Source organism: Triticum urartu, chromosome 2 (assembly GCF_003073215.2).
Source record: "Triticum urartu cultivar G1812 chromosome 2, Tu2.1, whole genome shotgun sequence".
NCBI lineage: Eukaryota > Viridiplantae > Streptophyta > Magnoliopsida > Poales > Poaceae > Triticum > Triticum urartu.
This window is the reverse complement of record NC_053023.1, coordinates 181,628,856-181,646,463: the sequence shown is the minus strand read 5'-3', so window position 1 is coordinate 181,646,463 and position 17,608 is coordinate 181,628,856. Positions and strand designations below refer to the sequence as shown.

Here is a 17,608-nt window from a genome sequence, read left to right as displayed (position 1 = left end):
TGGAGACACAAGCTCTTATGATCTTGTTGAAACTGTAAAAAAATTTAGGTCCCAGCGAACTGGAATGGTTCAAACTGAGGTGCATTCTGTTTCATTCTTACTCCTATCATCTTCATCTAAAAAAGAATATACCCCAGTGCCAGCATAATTTAAGCACATGAGACTTAGGCCTTGCTAACAGATGTTCTCTCATGTTACGAAATAGTTAATGAAATAGAAGAAATCTATTTCATTTGTTGCAATGCAAGTAATTATCTACAATTTCAAGGCAAAACATTGCCTGCTGTGTAATCCTAACTTGCCTTCATCGGCATCTTGCGCATAGAGTTGTTAGGTTAAGGTACAGTACAGGGTAAATTAGTTTTTCTTTTGTCGTTCCCTCATCCTTGAATTTGATCATGCGACACCTGCCATAGCAGGGAGTTTAGTGTTAGTTTTGCGGAGCTTATTCAAACTGTACTTTCTTGGCGTAAGTCTTCAACTGAACGAAGCTGGTTTAGTATCTTATTACTGGTCATGCATACCCTGAACAGCCTGGTAACACATGTATAGAATAAGTTGTGGGTAGTAATTCCAATACACAGTTCCAGTCGACCATTGCATCTACTCCCTCCGTTCCAAATTACTCGTCGCAGAAATGGATGTATCTAGAACTAAAATACATCTAGATACATCCATACCTGCGACAAGTAATTCGGAACGGAGGGAGTAATACTGCTGAACGTGCTAATAGTATTTATTATGTTTATTGCATGAACAGTTTAGTGCTTTTTATGTGTATTTAGATGTTGTATTGGCATATATTTGCTTTTCAGCAACAATACATGTTCTGCTACCGTGCAATTGCGGATGAGCTGAAAGATCTGCTGAGGTCGTCAGGCCGTTGAGGTATTTCTAAGGTAGGCTGCAAGATGCGCATGCAGTGTTGCTGCAAATGGTCAACTGTAATTATTATTCTCACTGTATGCTGTTTTTTTTTTTGCGAAAGCACTGTATGCTGTTTGTATATGCTGTATAGCTAAACTGTAATTATTATTCTCACTGTATGCTGTTTCTTTGTAGGAAGAAGTGGACTGCTACTGTATTGTCGCCCTTCTATTTCCATCGTAAACCATAGCTTCTTGTTGCTTGTTGCGTTTGTTAGGGCAGTGCATTAAGATCACTTTGCCACCTCTATTTCGACCTGGTCTCCAATATTGTTAAGACAACTGCTTGTTGATTGTTTAAGAATCAGTAGAGTTTACAACATCTGGTGGACCCAAGCATGTAAACAGCCCTCCGGGAATCATTCCTCGACCAAACAGTAGCAGAATCATGGGTCCCTTTCCCTTGTGGATGATTTATATTGTTTCCCAAGACACCACGAAGATGAATGCCAGGTGTATATAGTTAGATGCGACCAATGCATCGTTGATTGTATCGAAATTGAAAACTGGGCATCTGGGACGATTATTTGATTATCTACTTAGTCCCTGTGGGAGCCTTTCTCAGAGTTGTTGAAAATGTATCCACTAGTGTTATCCAAGTCTTCTATCTATACTACTCCCTCTGTAAAGAAATATAAGAGTGTTTAGACCACTAAAGAGTGACTACTAGCAAACTCTCGTGCGGCAGCATGTCATCTCAGGGAGCGTAACTGAACCGACCTTCCTAGTAAACGGCAGATGATAGGCCGCATACAATGCAATGTGCTTGTGAAAAGGAACCGGTCTTTTCTTAATCACCAATGCTTATTTGTAGTGAACATCAGATCTTAGGCATGTCACCATGCATGTCACATATATTGAAATTTAAATTTGAAATGTGTTACTCCTATTTGAAAACTTTACGTTTGCATTATACTCCCTCCGTTCTAAATTAGAAATGGATGTATCTAGAACTAAAATACATCTAGATATGTCCATACTTGCGACAAGTAATTAGGAATGGAGGGAGTAGTATCTATAAATATTTGAATTAGTGTTGCATTAATATTTAGCAACGCCACGCTCGAAACGAGTAGTACTACATCTTAGGCCCTGCTTGGAATGTCGTTTTTCAGCCCATTACACCTGTAAAACATCCCCTCCGTAAAAGAAAACAGCTGGGCTTCGACTAGGTGCTTGGAACGCCGTTTTCGGGCTGTAAAAAATACACCCGTTTTTGCTTTTACACCCGGAACAGGCCCGTAACCGATACAGATCTTTGGGCGTCGTATTTCCCCACCTCCTCGCTAGAGACTATATATTGAGCGTTGCGCCGCCGTAACGAGGGACGGGAGGCGTCGCCGGCGTCCACGACGCGGCAGGGGCGAGGCGCTGGCTATTTACAGGGATGAGAGATGCCGTCCGCTCCGAAGCCGGCGAGGTCCCCGGCGACCGTGATATGCGCGGGGTCTAAGGGCAGGCGGCCGTTTGAACGTGATGTTGATGGCGGCGAGCGGCGGCCGCTCGCTCCCTCCTCCTGCTCCAAGCGGCCAGATCCGCACCATGCTCGCGGTCACCTCTGCCCCCTCCCCATCCTTTGGATGTTTGTTGTATTTCTTCAATCATCGTTGGATGATACAGTGCTGAGACACATCGGGGCCGCTTGGGTGTTGCAATCTGACGGCGGATTACAGGCGGAAATGTATTCGGTTGTATTTTACTGGTGTACAGTAATATTCAGGTGTAATAATTTACAGCTGTAAAGTTTCACAGACATTCCAAGCGGGGCCTTACTGGTTTCGTAAATCTGCATTGCACTGTGCCGATAAGGCCCCCGTAACGTCTGCTCGGGGGCGTGTGGCAGCCTAGCCACCCACAAGGCACGCAGCATGTGGTTCTCGGAGCCGGTTCGCTGCGCATCAACCAATCACCGGCCGCCCCTTCACCACTTCCCGCAGGGACATATAACCCGCGCCTCATCTGCAAGCCTGTGGTGGACACAGGCAGTGCTAGCTCGCTCGATCGATCGTCCTCTCAACCACCATGGCCTCCACCGCGCTCTCCACCGCCTCCAACCCCACCCAGGTAACCACTCCTCCCTTCTTCCTGCCGCCGTCTGATCTCTTCATCTTCTCTTCTCGGTGGATTCCTGGTCTTTTCATTCTTCTTGCGTCCCATTTTGTGCTGTACTTTCGGTGCGCGAGAGAGCCAGGTTCGTTATGCTTGCTGAGAACATGTTGGTGCGTAGCTCTGCCGGACCCGCGCGAGCGCGCTGTGCAAGCCCGTCAAGGGCCTGGGCTTCGGCCGGGAGCGCGTCCCGAGGAACATCACCTGCATGGCCGGCAGCATCTCCGCGGACCGCGTGCCGGACATGAGCAAGAGGGAGCTGATGAACCTGCTCCTGCTGGGCGCCATCTCGCTCCCCACCTTCGGCATGCTCGTCCCCTACGGCTCCTTCCTCGTCCCGGCCGGCTCCGGGAGCAACGCCGGAGGCGTCGCCGCCAAGGACAAGCTCGGCAACGACATCCTCGTCGAGGACTGGCTCAAGACGCACGGCCCCAACGACCGCACGCTCGCCCAGGGGCTCAAGGTACGTATCTTCAGATTCACGCGGTCATTCTGAGGCGTTCACAAGCTATATGCAAGCAGAGATGAAGCTGATGGATCAGCCCAGGGCAAGATAAACTTGCTGAAATTGTTTGCATGTTGCAGGGTGATCCTACCTACCTTGTGGTGGAGTCCGACAAGACCCTCGCCACCTACGGGATCAACGCCGTGTGCACGCATCTTGGATGCGTCGTGCCGTGGAACGCCGCCGAGAACAAGTTCCTCTGCCCCTGCCATGGATCCCAGTACAACAACCAGGGCAAGGTCGTCCGTGGGCCTGCACCTCTGGTAAGATGCCCTCCTAGTCCTATCTCAAGTTCTCAACTGAACCTTTCTGAAGAATCCATTGTTTGCTTGCTCAACTGAACCGAACCAAGCTGACCTCATCTGCATTGCTCTTGTGAAACAGTCGCTGGCCCTGGTTCACGCGGACGTTGACGACGGCAAGGTCGTCTTCGTGCCGTGGGTGGAGACCGACTTCAGGACCGGCGACAACCCGTGGTGGAAATAAGCGACGCAAGCTCCGGCAGCAATGCTCACTTGTGTGATATGTTAAGCCTCCTGCCAGTCCTAAGAACGCTGCTATAAGACTACTCCTGCTATAAATGCACCTGTTTCTTGTATCCAGTTATATGTATACAGTCTATGGAAGGAGAAACCTTTTTCATTGCATATATAGTAGTATCACATTTTGAGGGCTCTGAATCTGGTAGTACCTACGATGTAGACGACTCTTTTTCTATAGCAGATCAAACCTGAACCTGAATCTACACCTAGATAGCAATCTGAATAGTTAAAGAGGTAGCATGGCATATCTGCAGCATTGTTCAAAAGGGCAATGCAGAGTCGATATGTTCTGGGAATGATACAAGCCACTGTCTCTAGAGGCTATTCTCTCAAGTATATTTGGCATAGCTTCTCTGTTCAGAAACGGCACTTTCCTCTTGAATCAAGTCAACAATGGAACTCTAATTATTTCTCCCTAGTTCTACTCGAAGATTCGAGCCATTCTAATAAGTAGAGAATCATCCGGATATGTTCAAATTAGTCCGAAAAAATCTGGGCATGTTAATGCCAGAAAAAGAGCGGGTCAGGATAAACAGCAAGTGTAAAAAATGAAGAAATGAAACAATGTGGGTTACCAAAAGCAAGCAATCAAAATTTCTGGCATACAAGAACAAAGCTAGAGCGAATTCAGTACATTAAGCTTTCACAAGAACAAATATGCAAACATTCGCATCAAAGCTAGAGTAGATATATAGGACATTCATGGGCCATGATACATCCAGCATCAAGCATATTATGAATACAAAATGCAGAAACATTCTGTTTCGCAGATAAAAAAAATCTTCTAGTAGAATATATATGAATCCAATCCCACATTACAGTAACCTGCTACTAGTACTAATCACACCAAATGTACTCACATAATAACAATTCAAGAATCTATTTCACTCGACGAAAATTGTGATATCCATGACCCATCCATCCTCCACCTCCCTCACCTATACAGCTACCAAGAGTAACCCCAGCAGAAACAGTGAACATTTACCACGGCAATGCAAAAATCTTAGCTCAGATATAAGCGATCATCAGAATGAACCAGCTGCAGGAACAGCCCATGCGGCCATGGCTCTTCCTCCCCTTGCGCCTACGGAGAGTGGGACTCACCTTCCGGCGGCTTCCCCTCCACCGAGTAGACTTCCGTGGCGGGTGGCGGCGCGTACATCACCTGACGGAATGGCGGCATGGAGCGCGGGACGCCGTAGACGCCACCGACGCCCCCAGACGAGTAGAGATCTCCCGGGGCTTCGTTTCTCCCCCCACCGACAATGTGGTAAACCGGCCCGGGCATGTAGCCGCCGTGCCCAGCCGCGTCGAGGTAGTGGACCGGGCGAACAGGCACGTAGTACACCGGCTGCCCCATGTACGGTGGCGGCGGGGCCGGCCACGGGGCGCTCTCCGGGACGTATGGCACCAGAGGAGCGCCCAGCACGGGAGCCGGCGCGTCGTCGTCGTCGTCGCCTTGCGCCACCTCCGCGTCAGACTTGGGCTGCGCGCCCGCGCCGGGGCTGGGCTCCTCGGAGGTCGTGTCGAAGCCGAAGAGGTAGTCCGGGACCTCCGAGACGATCGAGGAGGCCTCGGATCGGCCGCGCTCGATGGAACCGGGCGGCGGGGCATTGAGCTGGTCGACGAACCACTGGTCGGAGGAGGCGTCGCCGACGCCGGAGAGCACGGAGCCGAACGCGCCCGCAGGGGAGTGGTCCGGCGAGGCGGCGAAGAGGAAGAGGCGCAGGCGGGGCGGCTTGATGGCGGTGGCGGCGAGGCTGTGGACGCGGTCGAGCTCCTCCATGAGGTTGTCGACGTCGTCGTCGGAGGAGACGGAGATGAGCGCGTCGAGGTCGTCGTGCGGGAGCTGGTACCGGAGCGCCGGGGTGGGCTCGCCGGGGACGAAGAGCGCGGGGGCGAGCTTGGCGAGCGCGGCGAAGAGGACGGCGTGGGAGGTGGTGCGCGGGACGGAGACGATGCGGGTCTCGCCGCCGACGTAGCGGAGCTGGTGGTCGCCCGGGCGCGGCAGGATGCGGCCGCCGAAGCTGCACATGAGGCGCACGAACGCGGCCCCGTGCGGCTGCGCACGCGGAGGAGGCGGGTGGTGGTGGCCGCCGCCGCCGCCGTTGCCGTTGCTGCTGGTGGTGCTGCCGGCCCCGGCGCGGGGGGTGGAGGTGGCCGAGGAGGCGTCGTGGTGGTGCGACGACGATGACGTCATGGGCGCCGGCCGGGGGGCGATGGCAGGGCGGGGGTGGAGGCAGGCTGTGTGCCGCCGCAGGAGGTGTTAATTGCGAGGTGGCATTGGGATATGGGAATGGCAACTTGCGAGGAGAGAGAGAGAGAGGTGGGTGGGCGGAGAGGAGGGCGAGATTTTCTAGTCCTATATGGTTCGGGGGAAGCTGGGCCCGTTTGCTAGCTGTGATCCAAACCGGAGCAGTCATTCCTTTCCTGTCCTACTACTACAACTTTTGAAATTTTGAATTTTTAAGCTATGGTAAATGGTGATTCTCGTTGCCAGTGGGAAATCAGTACTTACAACTTTCCTACTGTGCTTCATTTTTTATTTTTTTAATCGTTTTCTAAAAATATATATTTTCCAGAGCGATTCCATAAGGCAGTGTGACACGAAGGAAAATCGTTTCGCCAATAGAAACGCACAAGACACGAGAATGTATCCTCGTTCACCTTTTCCATGGTTGCTTTTCTCCAACAAGAACATGTTTGGGTTCCGGATGATCCGAGAGTCCAGACCCAGACTCAGACCCAGACCCGGTAAGGGACAAAATTATTGATCCCAGAGACATTCCGTCACCTGATCTTGCACAGAGCCCTAGGGAAACGACATGTCTAGGACTCCTCCGTTGCTCTCTCCCCTCCCCTCCCCACGGATCTCGACATGGACGCCAATGCCGGCCGTAGTCCTCCCAGTCTTTTCTGCTGCTAAAATATTCCCGAATAAAGTCGGGATCCCGTCGTTCGACCAAACCTCGTAAACTAGACTGGGTCCGCGCCCTGGCGCGAGTGTACCGGTCCCAACATTTTTAAAACAAGTAATGCTAAGTCAGTATTAACCCAAATTTAATACTATCTGCAATTATAATAGATAATATGCAGTGAAGAATATGATAGAAGCGGGATATAGATGTACGGACACTTCTAAAAGTGAACGAACATTTTTGAAACATATGAACAAATTTCAAAATTATAGTAATATTTTAAAAATATGTTAACACTTGTTAAGTTACATAGAAAAAGCTATAATAGTCAACAATGCAAGTCTCTTCAAACAAGAAACCCAACCCGGCCGACACTTATCCATCACCACCAAGTGCTTTGTAGTAGAAATATCAGCCAAAATATGCAGTACTGATTATCTGAACTGGAGCATCGCATTTTGAAGAAGAAACAAGAATATATTTAATAGACAACGTATTGAACTTGGTTTACAGTACACGACATTCCTTACGATATGAGCCTTGTAAAAAGAAAAGATGTATTTACTATATCATCTATCATCCTAGCATAGCGAGTATAGCCTTAAGATAAAGAGACGATTCACAATGGAGTTGACAGATGCCATGAGGACGATCAAGAGTACATAATTAGTTGGGCTACAAAGCAGCAGAGCAAGTCTGTGAATAGATTGTACAAGCCGCTTTCACATTTACAAAGGGAAGAATCCTGGCACAAAGACTTTGTGATCCTGACTAAATGAAAATCCTAATCAGTATGTAAAAGCGGAGATAAAGCCATAACTAAATGGAAATCAAAAGCTACTACATCTACAAAAAGTACAGTCCTGTGCCATGGAGTTAATAACTACTTAATATTGGATATAAACAGAAAATATAAAAAACTGCTACCTGTCCATCATTTCCACATTCTTACAACTGAGACATACTTTTAAAACCGCAAGCTCCTCAACTCACAACAGAAAATAAGCAATGTGACTCGATCGTCCATATTCAGGGAAACAACATGACACACATAATTAAGGATCCATTCATGACGAAGAATCAAGTTTATAATGAATGGATGGCAAGAAATAAATGATCTCTAGCAAAGCAATCTTACATGGCTAATAGAGTGGAGGTTGAGAAACCTCACCGTCTGACATCAGCAGGAGGAGCTCAAGTGGGCCTTGGAATCACCCGTGCTGCCATGGAAGTTCTATGCACCGCGAACAGTCCCAACGGCGCTTTCACTTCATATGGTGTGATAACCTGAACTCTGTACATCAAGTAGTAATCTTATTGTTACCACTCTTTTCACCTTATTATATGCCTAATTATTTAACACTGACAGAGGTTTCCAAATTGGCGATTTTGTTTTGGCATATAAAGAAACTGAAGTTCATAATATATAAAAGCAAATTAATAGAAATTAAATATTGCAACCATGAATCCAATCCTCTAGTGATTACTCTCATTCTAAAGTTAAAACATACCATTATGTAGCTACTAAGTAATCAATTAGGTTAGCTTGCACGAACAAGGAGTTAACTGATAGGTATCCCTAATCACAATAGTTAGTTAGTAGTTTGCATGCTACTAACCTCACGCTTGACCAGCCTGCACTATATGGACTCCTTCAGGCTTCTGCATTCAATGGGTTCTCTCTCCGGCGCTCCTCTGTTGACTGTACAACAGGTAAGAAGTGCGGCTTGCCGCACCCCTGCGGGTGCGGTCATTCTCAACCCGGTAATAAAGCGATCAGAAAATAATGTAAGAACATCAGCAAGCAACAATGCAATGAACAAGAGAGCTAAAGGCAAATACATAAGAAACATAGATCAACTTCTTACATGGAACATAACATGAAAACCCATGCATTTATTAGTTTGGACCAGACCAGTTGCCCTACGAAACATCACAAAGTTCAAGGACACTGCAAATTTGCTATAGAGCAATCCCTGTCATTTCACTATTCAGCTGGCAATATTGGGATCACAAATTCAGTAAATTTAGTAACTGAATATATCACCACACTTTTCAGCATATAGTTTCCTGTTTATTTGTACTTGAGAGAGCTCTCGGGTATAGGTGTGAGACCAAGTTGTATTTAAGACCGCACATGGAAAAGTTGTGTATGGAAAGAACAACATGGACATGTGATAGGTTGTACACGTGTCCGAGGTTACATAAAGTACACATGAAGCGACTTTACATCACTGATATGTTAGCCAGTTTATCCTAACATAGACTAATGCAACCTGACCTTACATACCATACTGGCCAAAAGGGTGCAACAACCATCTTGGATATATAACTATAGACTACCTGTATATGATATGATTGGGGAAGAGCTAATACTAAGTACTACTCCCTCTGTTCCAAATTACTCGTCGCAGAAATGGATGTATTTAGAACTAAAATACATCTAGATACATCCATATCCGCGACAAGTAATTCGGAACGGAGGGAGTATTAGGTAACTACTTGGATAACCATCAAATCTTACCATCAGTCTTAGTCTATCCAGATTCCTGAAAGTAAATACCACGTAGCCATGTGAGTGGCTAGGAAGCATATTTTCAAGACATTACAGTTTAGCATCATTTACCGGAGCTAAATTACATAAATTTCTATAGCTCTTTATCCCTGTAGTGGAAAACTATGTGAAACAATACAAATAAGAGAAAAATGAGGTATCATTTGGAAACACAAACTTTGGGAGCCCTCAACTACACCGAATGGAAATACATGATGATGCTAAGCACCATAGCATGATAGGGAACATGGCTCTGGTGTCGATGCACATTGTAGCAGAAGTTTCCACTGCAGAGGTAGTACACATAAAACCATGGTGGCACAGGGAGTCTCTGGCAAGAAAACCACAAGATCCAGTCAAGCCCACTGCATGAAGTTGGAGACATGGCAGCAGGGGTTCGCACAATAAACTCCATTCAAATCCTTTAAAGCATCTAGTTGATGAAACAGATAGAGGAATGGTCAAATTAGCCCGCCTGCTCACCAAAAACAATAAATGAAGAAATAAAAACCAGCCTTGCATTATAGTATGGTGGAACCGGGCTTGCAATAAACTCCCGAGGGCCTGGTTTATGGAAAAGGATTAAAAGACACCAGGTTTAGATCATCAAGTGACATGAACGACAAGATGGGTACGGCAGCAAAACGGGCCAACCACCAACACGTCACCGCTGGATAGAGTTGCATAAGGAAGTGGTGAAGTGAATCGCAAACGAACTCTGAACATGCTTCTGTGATGAGCTGAGGCTTATGGGGAATCAGAAGAATACTTTTGATTGCAAAAACATAAATTTAGTATCTGGCAAACTGAATGATGGGATGTTACACAACCATTGTAGACTGACTTACTAATGTTTAATACAATACTTATTTTGCTATTTCTCACAATGTAAGATGTAGCAAAGTTCGGTGAGGTTAGGCCTGAATATCAGCAACAGAAAAAGCAAGCAAGAACAAATACGTCTTAGCTCGAGCTCAAGCTATTTAGGTAAGATAATAAGAACCAGTTCATCGACATATTTTGGATAGCTATAAAACACATTAAACTTCACATTAAGATTGTGAGATATACCTCAGTTGAGTAGATCCTCTGATCGGCCCCCTTGAAAAAATCACCAAACTTTTGCAGAAGAAGTGGAGGAGTTTAAGAATAATTGAATCTTCTGACCACCTCCTCCATTGATAAAAGAGAAGAAATTACATGGTAAAACTATACAGTCATCTGCCATAAAATGGAAAAATACAAACCATTAGCAAGTCTGGATTACACGATTGTGGAAATTCAACACATGACACCAGCAAGATAACTAATACAGGAAAGTTACAAATGAGACTGTAAAATACAAAGAATGTAGGATAACATACATTCTTTCTTCTTGCAAGAACCCTTCACTTTGGCAGCATGCTCTCCAACTGCCTTCTTCTTCTTTGGTTCCAAAAAGGTCAACATTGTTGTCATCGTCATTATCAGCGGCAGTAGCCTGCAAAATACATGATTCATGATGTTATACTTGTGATACTAAAATATTTAAATAAACCACACAAGTTCCCAATAACAACCAGGACATGAATCAGTTAAGCAGTTGACACACTTATGCAATAGAACACAAATGTCGTTTGATCCTGTGATGGACAGATCCGAGCCGTCGGATCAAAAATGATTCATGCGCTTGTGAGAGGAAAAATTACTTCTTTCTAGGAAAAACTGTACTAAAAAATAGGAAAAATGTACAAAAATAAGTGAGAGCGTTGTGCTGTTTTTCTACTACCGAGGTAAAAGAAGTGATGCGCGTGAGAAATATTATATCTGAGTGGGGTTTACCTATATTGATTTTGTGTTTTTGCCTGCATATTTTAGATGGTATGCGCGGAAGAATTAATATAGTGTAAGCCTAAAGGCATGAGCAGGCTAGAAGAAATAATTGGAACCTAGATGATTAAAATGAGAAAGACAATGATTCATGTATACTTTTAAGTGGCCAAAAAATTGAATAGGCAGAAGCAGAAATGGGTTATAATACCCTGATTCTCTATTTATTACATGAAAATTTATTAAAGCACTGCAGGTGAGAAAAAAACTTGATCAACATATGAGTTTGCTGCATATTAGTGAATGAAATACAACAAAGTATTTCTAAAAGGTTACCATTCTTTTCCCAGGGGTTGCAAAGGTCTCCGCCATGTGGAAGACATAATAATAGTTGGGTGTTTTCTTGTTTTTGATTATCTTCCGTAGGTTATGGGTATTGTGATTATATAACTTGACTTTATTCCACCACACACAATAGCCACTAAACTCATCGATGTAGCAGACACAAGGTTCGCCTCTGCCAATTTACATGAAAACATACCATTAGTATTTTTTCTAATATAGAACTTGAGGCAGAGGGTTACCATCAACATCGTTGCTGGCATCAACTTGAGTTATATAGTTAGCATCAACTTGAGTTATGTAGTTAACATTAACATCAACACCAGCATCTAATTCCTCTTGTTTAACTGCAAGTCTCTAAAAAAATAGTAGAAGCATCACACTGATTTAATTGTTGGTGGTTTTAGCTAGGAGGGCTAATTGAAAAATATGACTGTGTTCATTAATACAACTATCTAAAACTAATCACATAGATCTGTAATAGAACACAACTTCATAGTCTTTGTGGCTTCGTATAAAGTGGGTGTTCACATGGTCATTTTACAAAATGAGTAAAAATTGTAGGTTGGTATAATCATAACTTGTGACAATACTCACACAGTCACATGGTGATAACTCTAAATTCCACACATATAATTAGCATGCTGATAGTGTTATTATCATGTGAAAAAGATCATAAATTGACATATACATTTGCTGCTAGCCATGGCCTATCTACTTTTGTGTGAGTATTAATATATTCGAGTGTGGATTATCAGTAAGCAAGTTAAATACTTTCAGAGCATTAATCTGAAGCACATACTTACACATGGAGTGTGTAGGTTTCTTTCCTAACACTTAGAATGTTGACAATTTGCCCTTTTAAACTATAATAAAAACACAGAGAAGCAAGTTTCCTTCCCCTTCTATTTATTAATCCACATGCTGATATGCTTCATGACGAGCAGGCATTTGCCATCCCTCATATTCTTTCATGTTTGTGAGTACCTAAAAAATATGTGTATGTCCCCGTGTGTGTGCGTGTGTGTGCAGAACCGTATGTGCTCATATGTGCCGCTCATCATGCTCATGTGTGCCGCTCATCAATTACTCCGCTATCTGAAACCTAACGCTAAATTGGATACCAAACAATGCAGAGAAATTGAGAGCAAGACCAGACTAAACTTCATCTGATCTCAATAAAAGGGATTATAAAACAGCTAGACTATCAACCTATGCCATCTTCTTTTTCACGCCTTGGATAGTATATCTTTAAATAGAACTGTTCGCGCCAACTTAATGTATTGCAGCAATTCAAAGACAAATCGGATTCAGGTTCAGTATGACAAAGAACACATCACCAAGTGAAATGTGATTAAGGTTCAGTGTGGCAAAGAACACGCCACCATGAGAAATGTGGTTTTTAGTGTCTAGTGAGCAAGTATGGTGTGTATTCATCTGTAACTTGATTACATGAATTCAGGTTCAGCATGTCAAGAAAGAGCAGTAGTGCAACGTATTAATGTGATTGGATGACCATGACCAGTATGTCAAAAGCTTCATCTTACCAGTACACTTCAGATAGTAGTATAAACACTGTCCTTGTAGGACAACAAAGCGAGGAAGCCAGACATCGGCGTCGTCTATGATAGGTGGCTCCCCAGGAAGTTGAGTCCATCTTTGCAACGCACAAGAGATCATTTAGAGTCACCAGTCTGTTGAACAGCTGTCACACAAATGAAGCTGTTTTGGGGGCAACCAAACAAAAGTGCACTGGTTTCTTACGTACACTTCTGATATGGAGGTACCCGGAAAGGAGTGCATATCTCAAGGCTTCGTCAATATTTTCTAACCTGCAATGCTAAACTGTATGAATCACATCTGACGGAGAACAAAACACTGAATATAAATAGACACTTAGGTTCAGGTGAAAATCCACACAAACGTTGAGGCTGAATATTGAAGGGGTACTTCATCATACCGGGCTTTTAGCTGGGACACCCTTTCATCGGCATCGGCAATTTCGCTTCGTAATGATTCTACTTCAGCTCTTGTCAATTCGGTCTGATAACAGTGAAAACCGTCGGTGTACTTGTAAGACAGGATTCGTGATACATGACAGAAACAGAGGTTCGATATAGTTAGAAAACATTGTAACCTTGTCATCATCCTTGTTGCTGGAAGACCACCTAATGCAAGGAATAGACAACAGTTGCAGAAGCGATAAACTCCCTTGACTCGTTTCGGGGTCCAAGAACACCTACGTGGACTGTTTATTACAGGACAGGAACAGCAAGCTAAGCGTGTCAGTACACCCAGAATTAAAGGAAGAGGTTGAAAATTAAACAAGCCTTTGACAGCCATTGTTCGTTCTGCCATGAGTATCATCACCTTGGTGACGGATCCATGTTGCTCTTACTTGTGGACAGACCATCAGCACCGTCCATGGGCTCTTTCTCGGGCGTGAAGTGCTGCAGGAAGACCTCTATTCTTCTGTAAACACCATCCATCCAACGGCGCAGGTGCTAGAAGAAATTGCATAGTCTGTTTAACAATGATACAATGTAGCGTAGAATTAAGAAGTGTAAGACAATATCGATAGCGAAGTGGTACGCCACATATTAGACTATCCAGTGCAGGTATTATCTGTTGAATGCATAGTTTCAGCAAAGGTATTCTACGCAAATAGGAAGGCTCGTAATATGGTCCAAGCATCGGCTGAAAGCCTCAGATTGCTTCCACGAGCATGTTTGGGTGTTCTTACAATGCCGAAATTCTATTATTAAGACCAGTGCAATAAGCCATTAACCGACAGTTTTATTTATTATTCTATCATAATGGCTATACTATCCAAGAGCTATCACTCCCCCTAATTTTCTGTCTCGGAGAAGATGCACATTGGTCCATCAAAATAAAACACTAAAGCCTGGAGCACATTAGTTGGCAGTGATATATATAAATGTAGGTTTTTGGAACCTAGCTAAATCTGAGAATTGGCTAGATAAGATAGATGTGCAGGGGTAAGAAGAGGGGGTGGAGCTCACCAGGTTCAGGGGGGTAGGAGGAGGGAGGAGCCATGAGGGCTTGTGCCTCGTCCACCTGCATCAGTTGCTAAGAGGAGCAGGGACGCGTCCGTGCACCTGCGTGACCAAAAGCAGCAGCAACATGAGGGGAGGGGAGGGGATTAGGGTTGGAGCAGGGGGGAGGGTGGCATCCCGAGCAGGCCATTGCGTGGGTGCAGAGCAGGCAGAGCATAAGCACTCGGAGGCCAAGGTCGGACGACATCGCCGGCGAATCTGCGAGCACCTTGGCCGCCGCCTGACCTGCTCACTCTCCCTCTTCCCTTCCCTTCCCTTCCCTTCTGATGACGAGAGGGCGAGGCTGCGGGCTGCTACGCCGCCTTGGCCTGCTACTGCTGCTCCCCGCCATCGCCGCCGTCATGCTCCTCGTCCTCCCTCCTCTGCTGCTCGTCGTCGTTGGGGGGGCGCTCTGCTGCGGCGGATCTGGCCGCCGACGGTGCCGTTCGAGGCGATGGGCGGCGGCGGCGGCGATGTGGGTGGGAGGAAAGCAGGCGCGCGGGAGGGGAGGGGAGGGGAGAGGAGGCGCGCGGGAGGGGAGCGAAGGCGGCAGCGAGGCGGGAGGAGCTGGGCGCGGGGCGAAGGCGCGAGCGAGGGAGGAGGGAGGCGGCTGCAGGAGCGAGCGAGGGAGGAGCGGCTAGGTCTCCAGCGCCCCCTTTTATACCCCCACCACGTGAAATGACCGAAATGCCCTGGTGGGGGCATGGTATTTACATTTTGTTGCCATTACTATTCATTCCAGCAATGATTCTTCTGGATCCGACGGCCCAAATCCTCCCACCTCTCGATCCAACGGCCCAAAATCCATCAAGCATCGCGATCCAACGGCCCACGATCGCTGAACTCTGTGGAGCCTTGTAGGAACATCCTTCTCTTATCTCTTGATTCTGAACTGTGCCGTGGCGAAAAAGCTGGACGAGCACGAGCACAGCCAGCACAGCAGACCCGTCGTCCAATAGCCGACCGGTACACCACCAAAGCCTCTGTTTATTTTGCGGTTTGCAATGTTTTTCTTTTTCTTCTTCTGCCTTCCGCGTTACGTTTGCTTTGCACACACGCACAAGAGGCGCCAACTGCTGTGCTCGTAGCGCGCTCTGGCGAATAGGCCGCGTGACGCATCGCGCATCCACGTCCGTCGCCGAGAGCACGCCGGTCCAATTCGCGTACGGCTTTGGTTCATTTTTCATGACCACTTCAACTCTCAGAGTCGCAGATCCATCGCAGCTACAAGAGCACACGCACAGACAACAAAAGGCGATCGGTTCATGGGGGGTTGTTGAAATAAATCCAATAAATCCAATAGTGCAACAATTCAAAAGGCGATCGGTTTATTTTGACTTGTCTGAATTATTGGATTTTGATTTTATTTTGCTTTGTTGCATTGTTAAATTGTTGACTATGATGAATTAGATCGATGTGATTGATGTGCATGGATTTGCATGAACTTGAGGGTTTAGATATAAGAAACGTGGTTGTCCGGCAGGACTTTTGTTGGGTCGTCCAACACTGTTCAGGGTCGCGCCCATAGACATTTAGAGGTCGGATTGGCAAGTCGGGTCTTAGATGCTCTAAGGCCAACTCCAAGGCACTCACCCAAACAAGCGCGAATTTGGTCCGCTTTTTATTCATTTGGGTTGGCTGGAGGCGCGTTGTCCGGCTGCGTTTGTGCAAATCTGTCCGGTGCGCCCAACCGGCCAACCCATTTGGTCCGCCGGCCGTTGGGCGGTCAAAGTTTTACAATTAGACATTTTATGCATATATCCAAATAAAAACATTACAACCAACTAAATTACATAGTTTTAACATCACAATAAAAGGCTTACAATCAAATAAAAATCCATAGTTTACAACCAAATGAAATTTGAATTGTCACAAATACATTGAAAGAAAAGAGCTGGTGAAAGTGCTAGTTATCGACTAGAGGAGGGGTGAATAGGCGATTTTTATGAAAGTTTTCAAAACACGAGGTCTTTGAAGACAAACTGTTGAAATGAACCTATATAATGTAATGAGCCATCTATCACATGGTAGTGAGTGGAAAAGTTTCAATCAGAAACATGAAAAGTTTGCTGCTGGCCCGAGAAACATTAGACTTGGCTTAGCTTTAGATGGATTTAACCCATTTGGCCACGAGAGTGCCACATATAGCATGTGGCCAATGCTTGTTATCCCTTACGACATGCCTCCAAATGTCTGCACCAAAGAATCAAACTACATAATGGTCTTGCTCATCCCAGGTCCAAAAAGTCATGGAAAGGATTTTAATTTGTTCATGGAGCCTCTCGTGGAGGAACTTCAACAACTATGGAGGGGTGTTCTCACTCGAGACCTATATAGCAGCCCACCAGCTGATTTCTTTCTGCGTGCTGTTATAATTTGGTGCATCCATGATTATCCGGCTTTGGGCACTATGTCAGGGTGAACGACACATGGTTACAATGCATGTGTTTGCCGTGACAGGAATTCGCTGTCATACGCAATACTTAGCAAGATCTGTTACATTGGACATCGTCGTTTCCTTGCCAAGGACAAGTTGCATCCTAGAAAATACCAAAGACATGTGTTCAATGCAAAGCATGAAAACCGTGATGCGCCAAAGAGCCTATAAAGCCCCAAGACCGGAGCTTCAGATACCTCCATGGGTTCCGAGTTTCGTTGGTGTTTTGTTTGGTTCGTTGCATTCATCATTGCTTCATGTGCATTGCATCATGTCATCATGCAACCCGTTCTAAAGCTCAACTAAATAAGTTGCATGGATCTTCGGTCCATTTAAACCGAGGGAATTCACGTGGTGATTCTCTTTACAACATATACCCCAATATTAGGGAGCTATAAAATTATATTCCAATA

General features: G+C 45.6%; 3 protein-coding genes and 1 pseudogene across 3 annotated transcripts; 2 read left to right on the top strand and 2 right to left on the bottom strand.

Annotated features, from left to right (window-relative positions):
• Window positions 1-1,492, top strand: LOC125536643 (protein-tyrosine-phosphatase PTP1-like; the record flags this gene model as incomplete). The annotated part of the gene is given in 3 exon segments (XM_048699896.1): window positions 1-79; window positions 816-899; window positions 1,063-1,492. Coding segments are annotated over 2 exon segments (151 nt in total), but the record flags the coding sequence as incomplete, so codon positions are not given.
• A 1,260-nt stretch (window positions 1,493-2,752) lies between these two features.
• Window positions 2,753-4,184, top strand: LOC125536644 (cytochrome b6-f complex iron-sulfur subunit, chloroplastic). The gene is made up of 4 exons (XM_048699897.1): window positions 2,753-2,990; window positions 3,154-3,495; window positions 3,618-3,800; window positions 3,922-4,184. The coding sequence occupies exons 1-4, from the start codon at window positions 2,949-2,951 to the stop codon at window positions 4,021-4,023; spliced, it is 669 nt and encodes a 222-aa protein (XP_048555854.1). The 5' UTR covers window positions 2,753-2,948; the 3' UTR covers window positions 4,024-4,184.
• A 663-nt stretch (window positions 4,185-4,847) lies between these two features.
• LOC125536642 lies at window positions 4,848-6,427 on the bottom strand. The gene has a single exon (XM_048699895.1). It carries the CDS (start codon window positions 6,277-6,279, stop codon window positions 5,164-5,166), a length of 1,116 nt encoding a protein of 371 aa, XP_048555852.1. The 5' UTR covers window positions 6,280-6,427; the 3' UTR covers window positions 4,848-5,163.
• A 4,341-nt stretch (window positions 6,428-10,768) lies between these two features.
• On the bottom strand, window positions 10,769-14,191 carry LOC125535623 (annotated as a pseudogene).
• Window positions 14,192-17,608: the final 3,417 nt, after the last annotated feature.

Bases quoted from the DNA above. Each gene is read 5' to 3' on its own strand.
- LOC125536644 (XM_048699897.1), top strand. From the start codon at position 2,949: ATGGCCTCCACCGCGCTCTCCACCGCCTCCAACCCCACCCAG. The intron at 3,496-3,617 runs GTACGTATCTTC...TGCATGTTGCAG, and splicing joins CGCTCGCCCAGGGGCTCAAG to GGTGATCCTACCTACCTTGT. The intron at 3,801-3,921 runs GTAAGATGCCCT...CTTGTGAAACAG, and splicing joins TCCGTGGGCCTGCACCTCTG to TCGCTGGCCCTGGTTCACGC.
- LOC125536642 (XM_048699895.1), bottom strand. From the start codon at position 6,279: ATGACGTCATCGTCGTCGCACCACCACGACGCCTCCTCGGCCACCTCC.